General features: G+C 42.9%; 1 protein-coding gene and 1 long non-coding RNA gene across 2 annotated transcripts; one reads left to right on the top strand and one right to left on the bottom strand.

Annotated features, from left to right (window-relative positions):
• The first annotated feature begins 47 nt into the window (after positions 1–47).
• c1s.2 (complement component 1, s subcomponent .2) lies at positions 48–16535 on the top strand. The gene is made up of 23 exons (XM_018735513.2): positions 48–148; positions 461–659; positions 932–1112; positions 1203–1325; positions 1675–1868; positions 1999–2149; positions 2314–2429; positions 2617–2707; positions 3171–3302; positions 3841–3915; positions 4409–5246; positions 9127–9346; positions 9446–9629; positions 9707–9847; positions 11461–11663; positions 12073–12220; positions 13449–13567; positions 13659–13737; positions 13863–13997; positions 14580–14654; positions 15046–15260; positions 15588–15802; positions 16178–16535. The coding sequence occupies exons 1-23, from the start codon at positions 141–143 to the stop codon at positions 16533–16535; spliced, it is 4200 nt and encodes a 1399-aa protein (XP_018591029.2). The 5' UTR covers positions 48–140.
• On the bottom strand, positions 6786–8003 carry LOC108925883 (uncharacterized). The gene is made up of 3 exons (XR_001965441.2): positions 7704–8003; positions 7285–7390; positions 6786–7099 (listed from the first exon to the last, which is right to left on the bottom strand). It is a non-coding gene; the product is annotated as an uncharacterized LOC108925883 (long non-coding RNA).
• Positions 16536–17954: the final 1419 nt, after the last annotated feature.

Here is a 17954-nt window from a genome sequence, read left to right as displayed (position 1 = left end):
TAGAGAAAAACAAACTCTCAGAAATCGATTTTGGAAGCCCGTCCACTGTTCAAAGGCAAAGAAAGAGAGAGGAAGGAAAGTGCGACAGGCAGTAGGCTTACAGTCAGCTCAGTGACAGAAACGCTGGCTGGTTCCACACCATGATCAGGTATGCTCACGCTTATTTTCTATTTTAATCAAATACAATTCCTCTACTAGCTTTACAGAACTCTAATATCTCTACTTTTAAACACGATTATTACAGAATCCGACAGTCGACATTTTTACTTCTATGGTATCGGATTAATTGACGAACGAACTATTATTGCGCTGTTGCCACACTAGCTACGTCTCTCAGTTGAATTTTCAGTTCCATTCAAAGTGGCTGCGCGTCATGTGCGGTTTTCACCCGTTTTCCTCTTGTGATCCCAGCTGTCGCCTAATATGTAATGTAACAGCAAAACTTCTCTGTCTCTCTCAGACTTTGCTTGTTTTTTTTGCCCCTGTCTGCCTCGTTGCCCCTCTCCGGGTGGGTACAGTCCCCGGGTTACCCCAGAGGTTACCCGGAAGAGGCCAGCTTTCAATGGAAGCGATGTGCTCCTTCTGGCCATGCCCTCTCGCTCGCCCTCACTCACCTGGACATTGAGGACAGTCATGAGTGTGAGAGTGATGCGCTGAAGGTCAGTCGAAGATCAAGTGCTTCCACTCAACATGACCAAGGTGATCGTATCAGTTCTTAACGTAAACGTATGCGGTATCCACCGCCAGCTCTTCAGGGAATCGATACATGAATCTATAACTTTTGTGGTTATCGGGTGTTTTTTGATGACATCTCCGGCACTTTTCAGAGTTACACTTGTACATTGTTTGCTCCAGCCCATTAGAGTTGAACCTCCATCATCCCCATGATCAATGTCACCCTTGATTTTTTTGCCCTTCTCTTCTATCAAAGATCTCAGTAGATGACCATATGCTCTTCGCTCTATGTGGTCGCAAGTCATACGAGGAGCTGAAGTCCTCCATCAATCCCTTGCTCCTGTCCTCCTCTTCGGGCTGCGTGTCTCTTACCTTCCGCTCGGACTTCTCCAACTCCGAGAGGCACAGCGGCTTCAGGGCCTTCTACACAGTGCAAGGTGAGGAGAGCCCGAAGAGTCGATGAGCACGATGCATGTGCTTTCATGATAACTTAGAGTCCTTGCAGCGGTTTCCTGAATGTGTTTCAGATGTAGACGAGTGTGCAGACCCAGACAACGGCTGCACCCAGATCTGCAGCAACTATATTGGGGGATATCGCTGCTTCTGTCAGCCTGGCTACGTCCTGCACACAGATGGAAAAACCTGTACAGGTACGCAGAACGTTAATTGTTTGTGATGACACAATATTTTACTGTCTGACTTAGAATGAGAATCAGAAACTGGAGTCGACTCCCATATTATCAGAGGCAGAAACTAAAGCATGCAACTCATCTCACTGTTATTTGTAATTTTGCTGATGCATTTATCCAGTCCGACTTACGGTGTTCGCTTGGTACGGTGACTTACAATTATTTCACCGACGTACGGTGAAATGGCCTGCAGACTCCCGTGGCTGGAGATTCAACGGTTCATGTTGTCGGCGATTATCTTTGCGGGTTTGTTGAGTTTTAAGGCGTTAAAGTGATCCTCCGTTCCCTTCTGTCTCTTTTCCCCATGAAGTGATGTGTAGCAAAGACCTATCAGGTTCAAATCTGGGCACCATCTCGAGTCCCAGCTGGCCCGGTCCATACCTTGCAGATTCCAGGTGCTCCTATAGCCTATCTGTGGATGACAGCATGCAGCTGGTCCTTGAGTTCATCGGCGAATTTGACGTGGAGGCAGAAGAGGATGGGACGTGCATAGACTACCTGCTGGTACGTCGCAGGAGAAGCTTGGTGTAACGCTCTTTGGTGGCCATTAAACTGCCAGTACATACAGTCTGAACGCACACTACTTACCCCTTTTCTTTCTCTGTCTTTCCTTTTAACCATGTCCCCTTCACAGGTTACTACATTGTCTCAAAGCTTTGGACCATTCTGTAGTACAAGGCTTCCTCCTTCACGCATCTTATCCGGATCTCACAAGGCCCAGATTACCTTCAACGCAGACGGAACTGGATCCAACACTGGGTTTACGCTTAGCTACTCGACCACAGGTAACCGACCAACGAGAGTTTTGTAAAACAGGCAATGCTGTCCACGCAGGGAGCCCTGCGATTACACCTATAAGATTGACATTTAAAAAAGATGGCAATAACAGTCCATGTTGAGGGAACCAAGGTAGTGGTTCAAACTAACAGCCATTTTCTTCCGACATCAGCAAAGACGTGTCCGCCAGAAGTGGTACCTCACTCCCAGGTGACACCCCAACTTACCCAGTATGACCAAGGCACCAAGGTCACTGTGCGCTGCAACAGTGGGTTCCTACTTGACCCCGTGAGTGCACAGAATGGTGACGTGAATAAACATCTACAATGGCAAGCTGTCACAGAGAGCCAGCCTGTGACTGCAAACCAGAGTGACCGCGTGGGCTCTGCCCACATCATCGAATGCTCGGCCTTTTGCGACCGTCTGCTCTTCGCAAAGCTACCGCAAGGTGCCAAATTAATGCTTTCTTGTACAGGTTGCGGAAAATAAAGGGGCCAAAAACGAAAAAGAATACGTGTCAAGTTGTGGGAGGACCGGAGAGTGGAGCCCAGTCTACAAATGCGAGCGTGAGTTGGGATACGAAAAGTTTAGACCATCAGACCTCTTTTTTAAAGATTAGAGCATTAGACCGAATTTTTATGAATGTAGCTGTATCAACACTATATTTATTATTACATTTTTACAACTTTTAAAATTAAGGTGGTAGTATAACAAGGGAAGTTACAGCACAATTTGTATACCTTGTAATATTAGAATGGTTTATGTAGCTTTTGTAATAATCTACTAATACCGTCAGCTATACGACATTTGCAAAGGAGGGGCGAATGCATTCTCAGCATATTTCTGTTTTGTATTACCAACCTCATTTCTCTGTTATGAAAGTTTTTTCCTGAGGGTTTCCTTAGACTTAATGTCGGGTCAGGCAAATCTGCACGTAATTATTACGTTATAAGATCTGAACAAATGTGCACAACTGTGTGCTTAGTATTTTTTTCCTGCCTACCGAAACTCATTTTCTCTGCACTGTAGCTGTAGACTGCGGCACCCCCATCGTTCCTGAGCATGGGCCGTTAATTGTGTCAGATCCACTTCCGAACTCACTGTTTCAGGGCGAGGCTCGATTCTCCTGTGAATCAGAGTACTATATGCTCGACGGGGAAGGTGAGTGTACGGCTGCTTCCCAGCCACGTACTGTAGGTCAACAGAACCATATTGTGTTGTGTTTACATTATCAAATAGTGGTAAACCACCGTGACAGCAAATAACGATGATGGAAAAAGGTGAAATGCACGTTCCAGTGCAGATGAAACGCTTGAACGGGATCCTTCGCTGCTGTTCATGGTTATGCTGTACAATAGGTATCAGTTACTGCTCCTGGGACCTTTGCTGTGTATAAACTCTCCAGTGCCTGTTTGCTCTTTACACAAGTATTATCTTCTATCCACATTTTTCACTCTCCCGCAATTCATTCGGACTGATTTCTTGCTGACACGCCTACAGTCGAGCAACAGAGAAAAAGGTATCGTTTTGTCTGGCGGTCAGTGTACAGATGGACGAAAATAAACACGTAAAACGTAGTGCTGTTCTCGCTTACAAAATCCTTCACGTAATGAAACCCCGCAGCCTTTTTTTATCTTTTAAATAAATTATTATTATAAGAAGTTAAGAATATACTTTCACCGTGCTGCTTTTCTAACAGAGAAGTACACCTGTGATGCTGAAGGTGAATGGAGGTCATCAGGTGGATGGAAAAAATTTCCAAAGTGTGTAACAGGTATGGCTTTCTTCGGCGGCACTGAAAAATCCAATACGCCAATGTTAGTTATGAAGGTGTTTATTGTTACTATCTGCGAATATCCTAGTTCCTGTGTTCAGTGTTCTGGCCCAATAAATGTATGCTTATTAAACACAAAAACCAATAAATAAATAACAAATAAAACAACAAATTACCATGGAGTTCTGGAGAAGTAGGGGAAGGTAGCATTCATACATTAAGAACTAGAGCAAATCAGTATTTCTGTTTCCTTAATTGATGCAATAAAAAACTGACCTGTTTTGGATATTATCCTATAGGTTTTATCACAGAATCATGAATATTCCTCTTAATTCCCGATCTAGTTGATTATAATGTGTAGATAAGGCTCAGGTAGTCGTATATTGGCTAATCAGGATTACGTATTATATTTAGTTCAGAACTGGAGCTTGAACAAATTTTCTGCTAAAGGAAATAACTGTGACATTACCTCTACAATTTTTGTCTTTTTCAGTGTGCGGCAAGCAAATGGCTGAGGTATTCAGCTACTCCCGGATTCTTGGGGGGGAAAATGCGGCGCAGGGGCAAATTCCCTGGCAGTTATTGATCTATAATCGAAGAGGGGGAGCATCCCTGATTAATGACCAGTGGGCCATCACTGCTGCCCATGTGGTTGACCAAAGTGGGGACCCACAACTCAGAATTTATGGGGGTGTTGTGAAACTACGAGGAATCTACGGCATTGAAAGACGTAATGTGGCTGTTGAGACAGCAATGAAGAACAATCCTGGTTTGGTTGTCATGGAGTCAGAAAAGTTCTACGTCCATCCCGATTACGAGAAGGGTCTTTCTGATGAAAATCGGTTAAGCTTTGATAATGACATTGCTCTGATCAAACTGAAATCCAGGGTAAAACTGAGCCCCAACCTGCTCCCCGTTTGTTTGCCAGAGAAGGGAGAAGGGGGCACAATGGAAGGTAGCTGGGGCTCTGTATCAGGGTGGGGTCACACTGAAAATCAAACTGTAGGACTAAATTCCGATTTGCTTTATGTCAATGTGGAAGGTCACTCCCCTAACATATGTTCCCAAACTGTAACGCATCCAAATATGAAGAAACGCATGGTTTTTACTGATAACATGTTCTGTGCTGGAGGTGAAGGCAAAGACAGTTGCCAGGGGGACAGTGGGGGACCCTTCGTTGTCCCCACAGTGAATTCAGGTAACCAACAGAAGAAGAAACCCTTCAAGATTTACGGCATTGTGTCTTGGGGTTCTCAGTGTGGGAGTAATGGGTATTACACCAAAGTTGAAAAGTATTTGGACTGGATTAAGAGCACGATAGAGCAAAATGAGTAGAAACGTGAATAATAATAATTGAAGTTAGTTTTTAATTTACACAGCCACATTTATCAGATTCCAACCTTAATTATTCATGAAGTCCACTGTCAAATGCGAATATGTATTACAATACGCAAAAATGGAACCCTTGTAGCATGATGAGCATTGTACACATTTATGGATACTGTGAATGTAACCGTTTAGGTCGGGGATAAGCTTTAAAAGTGAACCGGACTGAGGACTCAATATTGAAGGCAAAACGGAATTATGACAGCATGTCAATCATTTCATTCATGAAAAAAGTAAAGAAGTGGAAAAGGACAGATTGCAAAAATAAAAATCCACTTTAAAAATGTTTAAATCAGTGTTTTTATTCAATTTTTTTACATGGACATATGCGGTTACATCTGTAAGGTTGACACAAGAAGGTATTCAAATAAATTTTAGAGCGAAAACAGAATAACCATGTATTAGATTATTTGCCTCTATTTTAACACTAATAACTGTGTGCTGGTGACTGATGCTAGAATCATTTTCTTTGTGATTTGTAGCAGATTATGACTGGACACAGACTTTTAAAACACAAATAATCCTTTTTATTCCTCTCAACAACAATGTTTATGAAAAAGTGACCCATTGTAAGTAGTGTATCTAGCAGTGTAAGTCACCACGGTAAATAAGGTGTGTGGGCTCATAACACTACACAGAGTTCATTGGAAGTTGCTTTGGAGAAAAGCATCTGATAAATAAATAAATATAAAGGCAAAAAGCTTCCAGTACAGTGTCTATACCTGTACCAGTAATGGTGACTCTCACTTGTTCATAGCATTTGAATTTGTGTGAATGTGTGTGAATGTGTGTTTGGCTGCCCTGCAAAGGAATGGCTTCTCATTCAGTCTGTATTCTGCCTAGTCTCATGTCCTAGGCTTCTGGGAAAGACTCCAGATCACCACCGCACTAAATTACAGAAAGCAATTATTTGTAGTGAGTGAGTGCAGTGTAACTTTAACACACACGCACACATTTTCTGAACCGCTTGTCCCATTCGGGGTCACGGGGAGCCAGAGCTTAACCTGGCAACACAGGGCATAAGGCTGGAGGGGGAGGGGACACACCCAGGATGGAATGCCAGTCCATCGCAAGGCACCCCAAGCAGGACTCAAATCTCAGACCCACCAGAGAGCAAGACCCGGTCCAAGTTACCGTGCCACCGCGCCCTCCCCTAACTTTAACATTAACCCTTTATTACAGTACAAGTGAACACCGTCATAGGAGAACTGCTTACACTCACATACTGAGTATATTTTTACAGTTTGTAAACTGCTGGAATCAAAGGGTGGGAGAAATGCAGATACACATGGAAGATCATGTCAATGCAAAACGGTAATGTGGGATGACAATGTGTCTATGGTCCATGGAGTGACCCCAGTTGAGGTCGTGAAGGGTGGTTTTAAGGAGGTTGTGGGGAGAAGCAAGAACCACACAAAGAAAAACTTTCAGGGACAACAGAAATGTCTCTTTCACTTTTAATAACACTTTGTAGGGTTGTGGCAGTCCAAAACGTGTCCTGGAAGCATGGGACACTAGGCTAGTCGGTGTACATCGTAGATAGCAGTGCATTGCAGGGTAGACACACACATACATACACACATCGTTCATGCATGTACACATACACATCAGAAACCGCAAATTCCAGCCAACAACCAGAAGAAATGCACATGATTCCAAGTTTTCTAACAACACCCAGTGGGGTCACTGGCTGGTTATTTACACTGGAGCATCACAAGCCACATCTGGTGCTGGTTATCTCCCCAGGCACAGCTGACAAGTCCAGGAGTTGGGGTATGGTCTAACCTCCTCCATACCACTGGTGCATTTCACATGCGAAACAAAAAAAAGAGGGCTTCAAAATTACAAATAGTGCAGTAGGGTGCACAACAGTTGTGCACAACACCCCAATCGAACCGTCAGTTTCTGGCTTTCTTTTTCTTCCTTGCTGATGCTTTAATCCCGGAGCAGAGCAACCTTACTGGAGATATTCTGATCACATACCTTTACAAGAACTACAGCAGCAGGTCACCGGCTGCAACTTGAATCAGATACGAGCCACTTCATGGCCTTCTGCACAGTGGGCAGATGAAGAGGCTGGAGCTGTACGCTGAGTGAATTCCAAGGGTGGATAAGTGCTAATAAAAATTTGGCTGAATCATGACTACAGCAACTGCTGAACATCAGTGATTGCTGCCTACTGCTCCCGTTGCCCTGTACAGATAGTCACACCTGCCCAGGTACACAGAGACAGAAATTTATAACTATTCCCTTGTTTTTCAGTGTGCTCTCTCAGTTACCCAAGGAATACCCTAGATTCAAGTATCACCAATACAAGAAAACATTATTTTATGCTTTATAAAGTGATTATAGAATGCGTTTGACCAGTACAATGCATTTAGGAACGGATCATTTTTATTTACTTATCGTATGACAGCCCATATGCTTCGATTGGAGTAGTACCGAGAAGGACAGCAGATCCCATCGGACGTCACATCAAAGCAAATCTGGCAGGTGCTGTGGTTTTTGGATTAATGTTTAAGAAGAGTATCATCTACTTAACTTGTCAGGTCACATCTGACTGAGAGAGTCCTTCGCTGCACTCTTATGTAGCTGTGAATTATGGCTTTTCAATAATTTCTGAAAGCAGGCCCCTAGAGATGTCTTATGTTGGCGACTTCTGCAAGAAATTGTCTTGCTGATTGGTAAACGAAGAAATTATTACGCGGAATGCAACGTGAAGGTTTAGCGAATGCGACGTTAAACGGGCATGATTGACAGATGCTCGGCCGATACGAACGCAAACACAAACGCATTGAAAGTGGAATTTGTCCCTGCGTGAACAAACACCGGTAAACACCTGTTACCGGAAAAACTCTGTCTAAACATTCCCCCCACCTCTCTTTTTCTCCTCTTTGGCTTTTGCTGTTTTGTTCCCTGGCTCTCCCTGTTCTGTGTCTAATCCAAGTGTGGATTAGCCAAGTTAAACAACACTTTTTTTTTTTTTTGCGAAACGACTTTTAGACTCTTGTTTCACTACAACACCACTGTCCGTGAAAGCACAGCATTGCATGAGGACTTCTGCTCTCAAACCGTGACTTGTCTTTACCACCTGCAAATAGCTGACACCTTACATACCGGCATCCGTGCTGCTTCTCAAAACAGCAAAGTATGGGCTGGATTTATCGCATAGTTTGGTGAGTTTCGGGTTTGTTGTTTTTGCAGTAACAGGTTCAATCGAATAATTCCTACGAATCGTAGACCTAAAAAATGATCGTGAAACTTGCTATCTCGTGCAAACGTATGAGGGAAATACGCCGAGATTACGCACCCTTCATTTGTGTCCAGTCTTTACAAATCACAAATCAGTGGGGGAGAACATGCTTCCAAATCGCCCGCCTACAGCTTTTAGAGTTGGTCTGCAATGGAGTCCACTTCGAATTCTGGTCTGACATTCCATCTACGTTGACCTCCTCTTCTACTTACCTTGTGCTCGTTGTTAAATGGTAGCATTTTGATGACTTCGTTACAGAACCAGTGCTTGTACAATTATTTTTGATGGACAAAAATCATAAGCGTGAGTTGGGAGCCTCCCATGGAGACGCAGGGTGCCAAGTTAAGCAGGGTACACACCGGATGGGGCGTCATCCACCTCATTGCTCCATACGGTATATAACGTAATCCTAAAGTCCCATATCTTTTTACTTCTCTAGACAGCTCGGTGTGTATTTATGTGAGTTTTGGACTTTAATTAATTTCCCTGCTTTCCTTTGGTCAACAGGCTTCTGTCTATTTATGAAGGTTGTTGTTCAGCTTAACCTTGACCCTTATCTCTCATCTCTACAGGCTGCTGTGTGGGTGTGAGGTTTGGGGTTTGGTGATTCCCAGCCCCTCTGCGGAGCCAGTGTTGTATGGGGAAGTGCAGACACCAAACTACCCTGAGCCTTACCCCGCATCCCATTACGAAGAGTGGGAGCTGTCTGCGCCTGAAGGCTACAGGGTCCAGCTCAGATTCACTCACCTTGATGTGGAACCCTCAGTTGATTGCTTTTATGACTCAGTCACGGTCAGTGAAAGTTCACAGTGTGTGTGTTCCATTCATGAATGAGAATGTACCGTATTGCTTCGTATTGTGACCAGCACTTCCGTTCGCTACCATCTTAAGGTCACGTACAAAAACAAAATTTTGGGAAAGTTCTGTGGTCAAGAGAATTCTGCTGATGGTCATCATCCTGGCAGCCAATCCATCCTGTCTCCTGGCAACAACCTTCACCTCATTTTCCAAAGTGATGACTCCAACCCTGGGTCACAGCAACATATTGGATTCTCTGCCTTCTATCAGGCAATTGGTATGTTGTGAATTCAAAAATTATTAGTAATGTCTATTATAGTCATTCTCTTACACCTTTGTGTATCTCCCACACAGATGTGGATGAGTGTTCCCTGCCGACCCCTGAGGATGGCTCTGGACCCCTGTGCTCCCAAATCTGCCACAACACTCTGGGATCCTATCTGTGCTCTTGTCACCATGGCTACGAGCTCAGGCCAGACCAACGTACCTGTGTCTGTAAGTATGTGAAAAAGACAGCAAAGACAGATGAAAGTGAATTATAATTTCATTTAGACTTTTGGGAGAAAATACGTTAAGAAGTAAGGAGCTTTTCTGTACAAAAAAACATGGAAAATGAAATGGAAAAAGTTAGCTGCAACGTGTTTGCTGTGGCTGCGCAAGAGATCGTACCAACGAAAGGGGTAGGTTCTGAAATTTTCCAGTTTGACTCGAGCGCCTTCAAAAAATTCTAACTTCCACCTCAACTGATAAACAAAAACAGACGACATAAAAGCCTCCAGGACTGACCGCAACACAGAAAAATACAGCTATAAATAATCCATGACTTTATGGATGATCATTCTCTTAAAAAAATCATTATTTTTGCCATGAATCTAGCATTTCACAGTGGTTGTGCCTGAACTCCTGGTGAAGGAAGCACAGTCATTCTTCTTTTGAACCATATATAGTGGAGAATGGAGGCTCTGAATGTGTCGTCTGTGCTGCTCATGGTGCTGATCTTCTAACTTCACCTGTTAGTTTACTTTAAATACTGGCTGAGGCCCAGAAGAAGCCGTTGGATCAGCTATCCAGATCTGTGGAATCACCACAGTGGCTTCTGACCACAGGTCCTTCCTAGTTTTCTCTTGTTCTAGCGTTGACCAAATCACATGCTTACTTGCATTCTCTGGCCCTGGCCCAGGAAAAAGCCCATTGTGTGTACCCTGCTGAAACGGGGGAGAGGATTAGAGTTTATGAGAAAACCACGTGTAAGGTCATTTAATAAGGTCGGATTTTAAAATGGCTCATGCGGTGAAAGTATCATTCCTGTATCATGCTTGGACCTTGTTTAATGCCTTTGACACATTGGGAGACGCTTCTTTTGAAAGTGACCGTACGTGTTAACTTATGGAAAGCTCAAGTTATAACATGAAGCAAACAATACATGTCACGTTCACGCCCACAACACAAGCAACAACACCTGACTCCGCACTAGTTCATGAGTAATCACTCACCCTATAAAGACCCTCTTCAGCTCCCGTACCGTTGCGGAATCTCGTTTGGGACAACCACCCTTCCTCGTGTTACTACACTCTTGCTCTGTCCACGATCTCCGGTTTTTTTGACTCCTTGCTTCGTTCTCCGACCACGTCCGTGGATCCTCGTTCCTGTCCTGTTCGCCGATCGACCGACCCTTCGCCTCTCCCTGGTTTTGAGATCTTGCCTCTTCCCTCAACGCCTAACGAACAACGCTGCACTTGTGTTCAGCCGTCTCGGCTCCCTGTGTTCCGCGTGACAATACACAAACTACAGCACTAAATACAAGAAAGACATAGGCTTTCATTTGTAACACAAAACCCCACAAACCAAAACAAAAAAACACAGCCCCAAATGGTTTCACAGCCAAGTTCTTTCCTTCCTTCCCAAAAGTATTCTTAAAAATGTGATATTTTACTGTCTGCACCTGGTGCTCATCCCTTCCCCAGGTGTTACTGGCAATCCAGGAGGTGGAGGTAGTGAAGGTGTGGGAGGTGAACTCAATACTCTGATTTTTTTTGGTCACGTTCTTTTTGTGCATTTTTAACTGGTGCATGTAACTCCTTTCTCCTACTTTTATCTATCTCCTTTAGTACAGTGTGAAGGGGGTATGTACAGTGAGCCAGAGGGGGTCCTGTCAAGTCCAGGCTACCCCCTCCCTTCTCCTCATGGCCTATCCTGTCAGTACCACATCTCAGTGGAGCTTGGCTTCACAGTGACCCTCAACTTCACTGGGACCTTTCACATAGAGAAAGTAGAGGGGTTAGCTCAAGGTTGTATCCATCACTGGCTCCAGGTACTGCTGCTACTGCCGCCTGTGTGTCTGCATCTGTGTGTTTGTGTGTCGGTGTCAATGTCAGTTTCTGCGACGTGTCTTAGACACATTACATTACATTTATTTATTTACATAGAAAGAAAGAGACACTTTTCTCCAAAGCAACTTCCAATGAACTCTATATAGTGTTATCAGCCCACACACCTTATTCACCACGGTGACTTACACTGCTAGATACACTACTTACAATGGGTCATCAGTGGAACACACACTTTCTCTCTGTCACACACACACTATGGGGGAGCCTGAACAGCATGTCTTTGGACTGTATACCCATACTCAAATTAATATAATCACAACTGTTTTTTTTTTTTTTTAATGAATAAGCAGTCCCTTTTATTTCTTCTTTGCTTTGCTCTCTCCTTTTCAGATGTCACTGCCTGGAAAAGAGCCACAGAAGTTTTGTGGGAATGTCAGCCCAGGGGTCATAGAGACCCAGTCCCATTCTGTTCAGCTGGAATACCACACTGACGGGGAAGGACTAAGTCTGGGATGGAAGCTGCAGTACACTACAGAGAGTAAGAGGAATGTGCAAAAGGAGTGTGGCTCCAAAGTAGGGGAAAGATGTATGGAGAAGGAACATGATGTAGGGCAGGAGCTTGACGGGTAGTTACAGACAAGTACTTGCAAATCGGAAGCCACTGGTTCAGGTCCAAAGCTGGTTGCTGTACGCTTGACAAAGGTACTTAGGACTTACTTTTCCCACAGAACTGTTTGGCAATTAATGTTAATTTTGGAAGTGTTGGCCAAAAAAAATCTGTGTTACCCATACATTGTTACGGTGACACTCGTTATATCACTTATCACGAATTTAATTAAAGAATTTGTCCTACGTACCCTGCTATAAAGCGTTTGTCGCTGGTTTTCTGTTTGTTAGAGCACCAAATCTGGGATGAAATGTCTCCAACAACACGAAACAGTTCAACCACGCTCAGATCCATAATTTCAGTTACCATCGTCTCTATGGATAAATACATGAATACTGAACTCATGAAAGAAAAAAAATTAACTGTGACTATACTAACTATAATCAATAATTATAATCTACTATATAAGGTGTTGTAGAACCATTTCCTACTTATTTTGTAGCACCTTACACTGTTTTCAAAGTCCTCACTATGGTCATTGAAAATAAACGGTCATGCTTCCCTTTTCCACTTTGACATTCTGTTTTAATTATGTCAACTAAATATGTACTTTCCTTAAACAGTTGATAAATGAGGTGTTAGGAGCGCAACAGGAGCACAACAAATTTTTTGATGCATCCACAAAACTGTCATGAAACTTGCACTAAGATGACAGAATATCTATAACACACACTTTGGTCATGTCCAACCACACACAGTTACTCCTTATGAAACACAATAATAAGGATAATTAACTTGAGAAGGAGGATTTTTATTAGACCTATGTTCACAATCTATCACTAATAAAATGGTTAAAACAATATCTTTAATGCTCTTGCATGTTCTGGCAGATTTTTCAGCGAAAATCAGTTGGTCTACAAACAGATTACTTTTCTCCATAATGGACAGTGCTTCTTTGGTATCTAGACAGAATCCTTATGGATAGATTTTCAGAAAGGAATTAAAATCTCAGAGGAAGGGTATAGAAGTCTACGGGTTGTAAAAAAATAAAGATATCGACTTTGCAAGCTTAAGTACTTGAAATCACTTGCATGCTTCTGTATTTGTAATATTTATGTCTCATTATGAGTCAATAATAATTATGCACTGTTGTACACAGGGGTACAGTGTGAGTCTCCAAGCACGATTACCCATGGTAAAGTTACGCCCGTGTTCCCCAAGTACCACTACAGAGACTACATTAAAGTGCGCTGTGACACCGGCTACAAGTTGATGATGGTGAGCACAGACGTGATGCCCCTTTAACTGTGAGAACATAGGCAAGCTGGGCGAGTACAATAAGATATCCATTATTTCTTTGCTACTTTAGGGGGGCAAAGAGATTGAGGATTATTTCTCCATGTGTCAGAGTAATGGCGCATGGCATCTCCCTCTTCCTGAGTGCCACAGTGAGTTTCCCTATTCACTATAAGGCCACTTCTTCTTTTCACTGTGTTCTCCTCATCGAAAATGGCATCTTGATGAAGAACCAGCAAGAACCCCCACTGTGTCTTTCTGACTTTCTCCTCTGTAGTAATAGACTGTGGTGACCCTGCCTCGTTGCTGAATGGAGGCATCGCTTTTCTCAGTGGCTCACAGAACCAGTACTTGTCTGTGATTCAGTACCACTGTAACGAGCCGTATTACAGTCTGGCTACGGAGGGCAATGGTACGTCTGTCTTCAGAGTCCTTTGAATTATAAAACACTTCCTTGTAGACTTTCTTTTTGTGTAGAAATGTGTGGAATGAATAGAAGTGTAGATAAAAAATAGAAATGTAATATATGTAAAACCCGTATTGAAATATATCGCGATCAGCCAAAACATTAAAACCACTGACGGGTACAGTGACTAATATTGATGATCTCATTACAGCGGCACCTGTCAAGGGGTGGGATATATTAGGCAGCAGGTGAACAGTCAGTTCTTGAATTTGATGTGTTGGAAGCAGGAAAAATGGGCAAGTGTAAGGATCTGAGTGACTTCGACAAGGGCCAGATTGCGATGGCTAGACGACTGAGTCAGAGCAACTCTAAAACGTCATGCCTTGATGGGTCAGAGCCGTTTTGGCGGCATGAGGGGGACCTAAACAATATTAAGCAGGTGGTTTTCATGTTTCGGCTGATTGGTGTATATGCATGCACTACATTTTAAATAAACTCAAGGCAGTGAGTTTTCAGACAGTGTAAGTACTCAGAAAAGATACGCAAGCACCCTAAAATCTCTTGCCTCTTGCCCTTTCTCTTCCACAGTAAATTATACGTGTGCAGCGGATAGGAAATGGAAGGACCACCATAACAATTATATTGTCCCCACATGCTTCCCAGGTAATCTTTGCATTTACATTTACGTTTATATTTATTTGGCAGACGCTTTTGTCCAAAGCGACGTACATCTCAGCAAAAGTACAATTTATGCATTACATTAAGAGAAGGAGACATAGCTGCAGACATGAAAGTCTCAAGCAAACCTAGTTTCTTACCTACCACTTGCTGCACCGAGATTCATCATTCGAGTAGGTGCATAAGACACAGGAAAGACGAATCCCGATACCCTCCCACCAATTTTTTTTTTTTTTTTTTTTAAATATAAGATACACAAATGAGCAAGTACAATGCCAGAGTAATGGCTGAATAAAGGAATTTGTTTTTTGAATGTTGCTCAGATCTAAAGAATGTAACTACGTGAGCCTAATTTAAACGCCTCTCTGTCACTCAGTGTGTGGCCGCCCCGTTGTCAGCAATTCGTTCCGCCAGAGGGTTCTGGGGGGTGAAGACGCAGAGCCAGGGGCAGTTCCTTGGCAAGTGTTTTTAAAGACTGACAGCGGACGGGGTGGGGCAGCTGTGATTGGCGATCGGTGGATTCTGACTGCGGCCCACAACCTGTTCTCCAAGGATAGCTCTAGTCGTGCAGCTCCATTGCAGATGGTGAAGGTCTGTGCTCAGTGCTGAATCTCAAAGTCCTCAGTGCTGTCATTTCACAACTCAGTGAAATCCCTTTGAATCCAAGTTTATTCTGAAGTTTCTCAACCAGCAGGAGCTTAAGCTTTTGACATTAATTTGGCTTACTAAGCACCCAAAACAGAAACAACATAATCTTTATTTTATGTCAGTATCCAAATATTAAACATACCCAATAGCTGGATGAACAGAATAGTAACTTTAAATTGTTTACTTTAACCCTGATAAATAACAGTAAGAAAAAATGATATGTGTTTAACCTCATTAGTGTTAAAAGTCATTTTTCCCTTTTATTGAAAGGTACATGTGGGAGATAATGATGTAGACAATCTCCTGAAAACTCCTATTGGCGTTGTTTCTGTTCACGCTCATCACGGGTACAAGAATCCTAATCAAAAAAACTTTAACCATGACATTGCCCTCATCAAACTGGATCAGACCCTCACTTTCAACGCCAGAGTGATGCCACTGTGTCTCCCACCAGAGAACGCTCAATATCACACAAATAAAGTAGGGTAAGTCTAATGTTCCCAGCTATCTTTTCTACTTCTAAAAACTTTTTCAAATCCACATTTTCCAAGAATGTATTTTAAAGTGTAATTTGGAATCATGACTGATTAAGTAAGATTGTTATTGTTTTCAGTGTGATGTTAATAAGTATAATGCTGGTTCTTTCTGTACAAGAGTGACCAAAGTCTTTAAGACATATCAGTGTAATTTGTAAAGCAATGATCACATCTTATTCATAAGACCACTTCCATTATTCAAGGTTTAAGGTAAAGACAGACTTTTTCATGTAAAGACAATCAGTTTTTTGAAGTCATTCAAAGTCAAGGTATGTTTCATAATGTTTTAATAAATTTTACTGTCTGTCTTCCTTCTTCCATTAGCATGGTCTCGGGTTTCGGGATCACAGAGAATCAGACAGTTTCCAACAAACTGAAATATATTCGGCTTCCACTGGTGGATCATGACAAGTGTGCCACCTCAATTGAAGAACAAAAGAGGCAACAAAAAGACATTCCAGTTTTGACAAACAACATGTTCTGTGCTGGGTTGCCTGAAGGTGGTAAAGACAGCTGTGCAGGGGACAGTGGGGGAGCTTTCACTCTCCAGGACAATGACCGGTACTGGGCAGCAGGGATAGTTAGCTGGGGAATTGGTTGTGGAAAACAGGGGACTTATGGGGTTTACACCCGTGTGGCAAATTACCTGGGCTGGATAAAGGAGACAATGGAGAAAAATTAAATTGTATGGAAAAGGACAAAGTGGGTGAGGGAGAGAAAGATGAATATTGACATACTTTGAGATACCATAAAACTTTTTGCCAGTGGTGCTGCCTGTGCAGACAGCAGTGTTAAAATGTTGAAACTCAGACAATTTAGAGCATGGATAGGAGCATGAATGAGGACTCACTATACCTTCTTTAAAGGTTAACATTAATAATCACTCTTTCCTGTTGTTTCCATGAAATTAAAATTTTTCATAAACAAAAGTGATAGTAATACATTTATTTATCAGACACTTTTCTCCAAAGCGACTTCCAATGAACTCTATGTAGTGTTATCAGCCCACACACCTTATTCACCAAGGTGACTTACACTGCTTGATACACTACTTACACTGGGTCACTCATCCATATATCAGTGGAACACACACATTCTCTCTGTCACTCACACACTATGAGGGAACCTGAACAGCATGTCTTTGGACAATGGGAGGAAACCAGAGCACCCAGAGAAAACTCACACAGACACGGTGGGAGAACATACAAACTCCCCACAGACGGAGCAGGGATCGAACCCACGTCCTCTCACTTCACCCAGGTGCTGTGAGACAGCAGCGCTACTCGCTGTGCCACCAAAATACATGAAGATGTGAATACAGACAAAAAAGGGCTGCTTATACAATGCAACATGTAGCTGGAATAATTTTCCTGTAGAAAATTATAAAAAATATTCATCTGTACTGTAGCATAATTAAACGACTGAAAAACATAGACCTGTTTCAGTTATTCATCCTTTTGCTCTGGGTGCATATGATTCTGGTTAAATTTTGTGCACACTTGGGATGAATAAATGAAGAAAAGCTGGATCATACCATATAAATCTCCACACAATGCAAGACACAAAGCAGCAAAGAATAAACTGATGCTCTGTGTAAGGGGACAATGTGGAATGTTAGAAAGGGTTAATAGCTGCATTTAATTTTTAAGAAACAATTCTTATTTAAACATAACTGCATTTGATAACTTCCATACTTATTTCACCGATTTAACAAGTAAGAGTTGCTGTGTTAGGGGTGCGGTGGCGCAGTGGGTTGGACCACAGTCCTGCTCTCCGGTGGGTCTGGGGTTCGAGTCCCGCTTGGGGTGCCTTGCGACGGACTGGCGTCCCGTCCTGGGTGTGTCCCCTTCCCCTCCGGCCTTACGCCCTGTGTTGCCGGGTAGGCTCCGGTTCCCCGTGACCCCGTATGGGACAAGCGGTTCTGAAAATGTGTGTGTGTGTGTGTGTGTGTGTGTGTGTGTGTGTGTGTGTGTGAGTTGCTGTGTTTTGGGTATTTTTAGTGTACGTACATGGCAAAACGGTGCATGCAACGCACAAGTGGCAGAAAACTTTTCTCAGTGAACTTTTCATGTCTCGTGGTTTCATGAAAGCTATATATATA

This window comes from Scleropages formosus, chromosome 18 (assembly GCF_900964775.1).
Source record: "Scleropages formosus chromosome 18, fSclFor1.1, whole genome shotgun sequence".
Taxonomy (NCBI): Eukaryota; Metazoa; Chordata; class Actinopteri; order Osteoglossiformes; family Osteoglossidae; genus Scleropages; species Scleropages formosus.
Note: the sequence above shows the minus strand (reverse complement) of the source record. Positions and strands in the feature narration are given on the sequence as shown.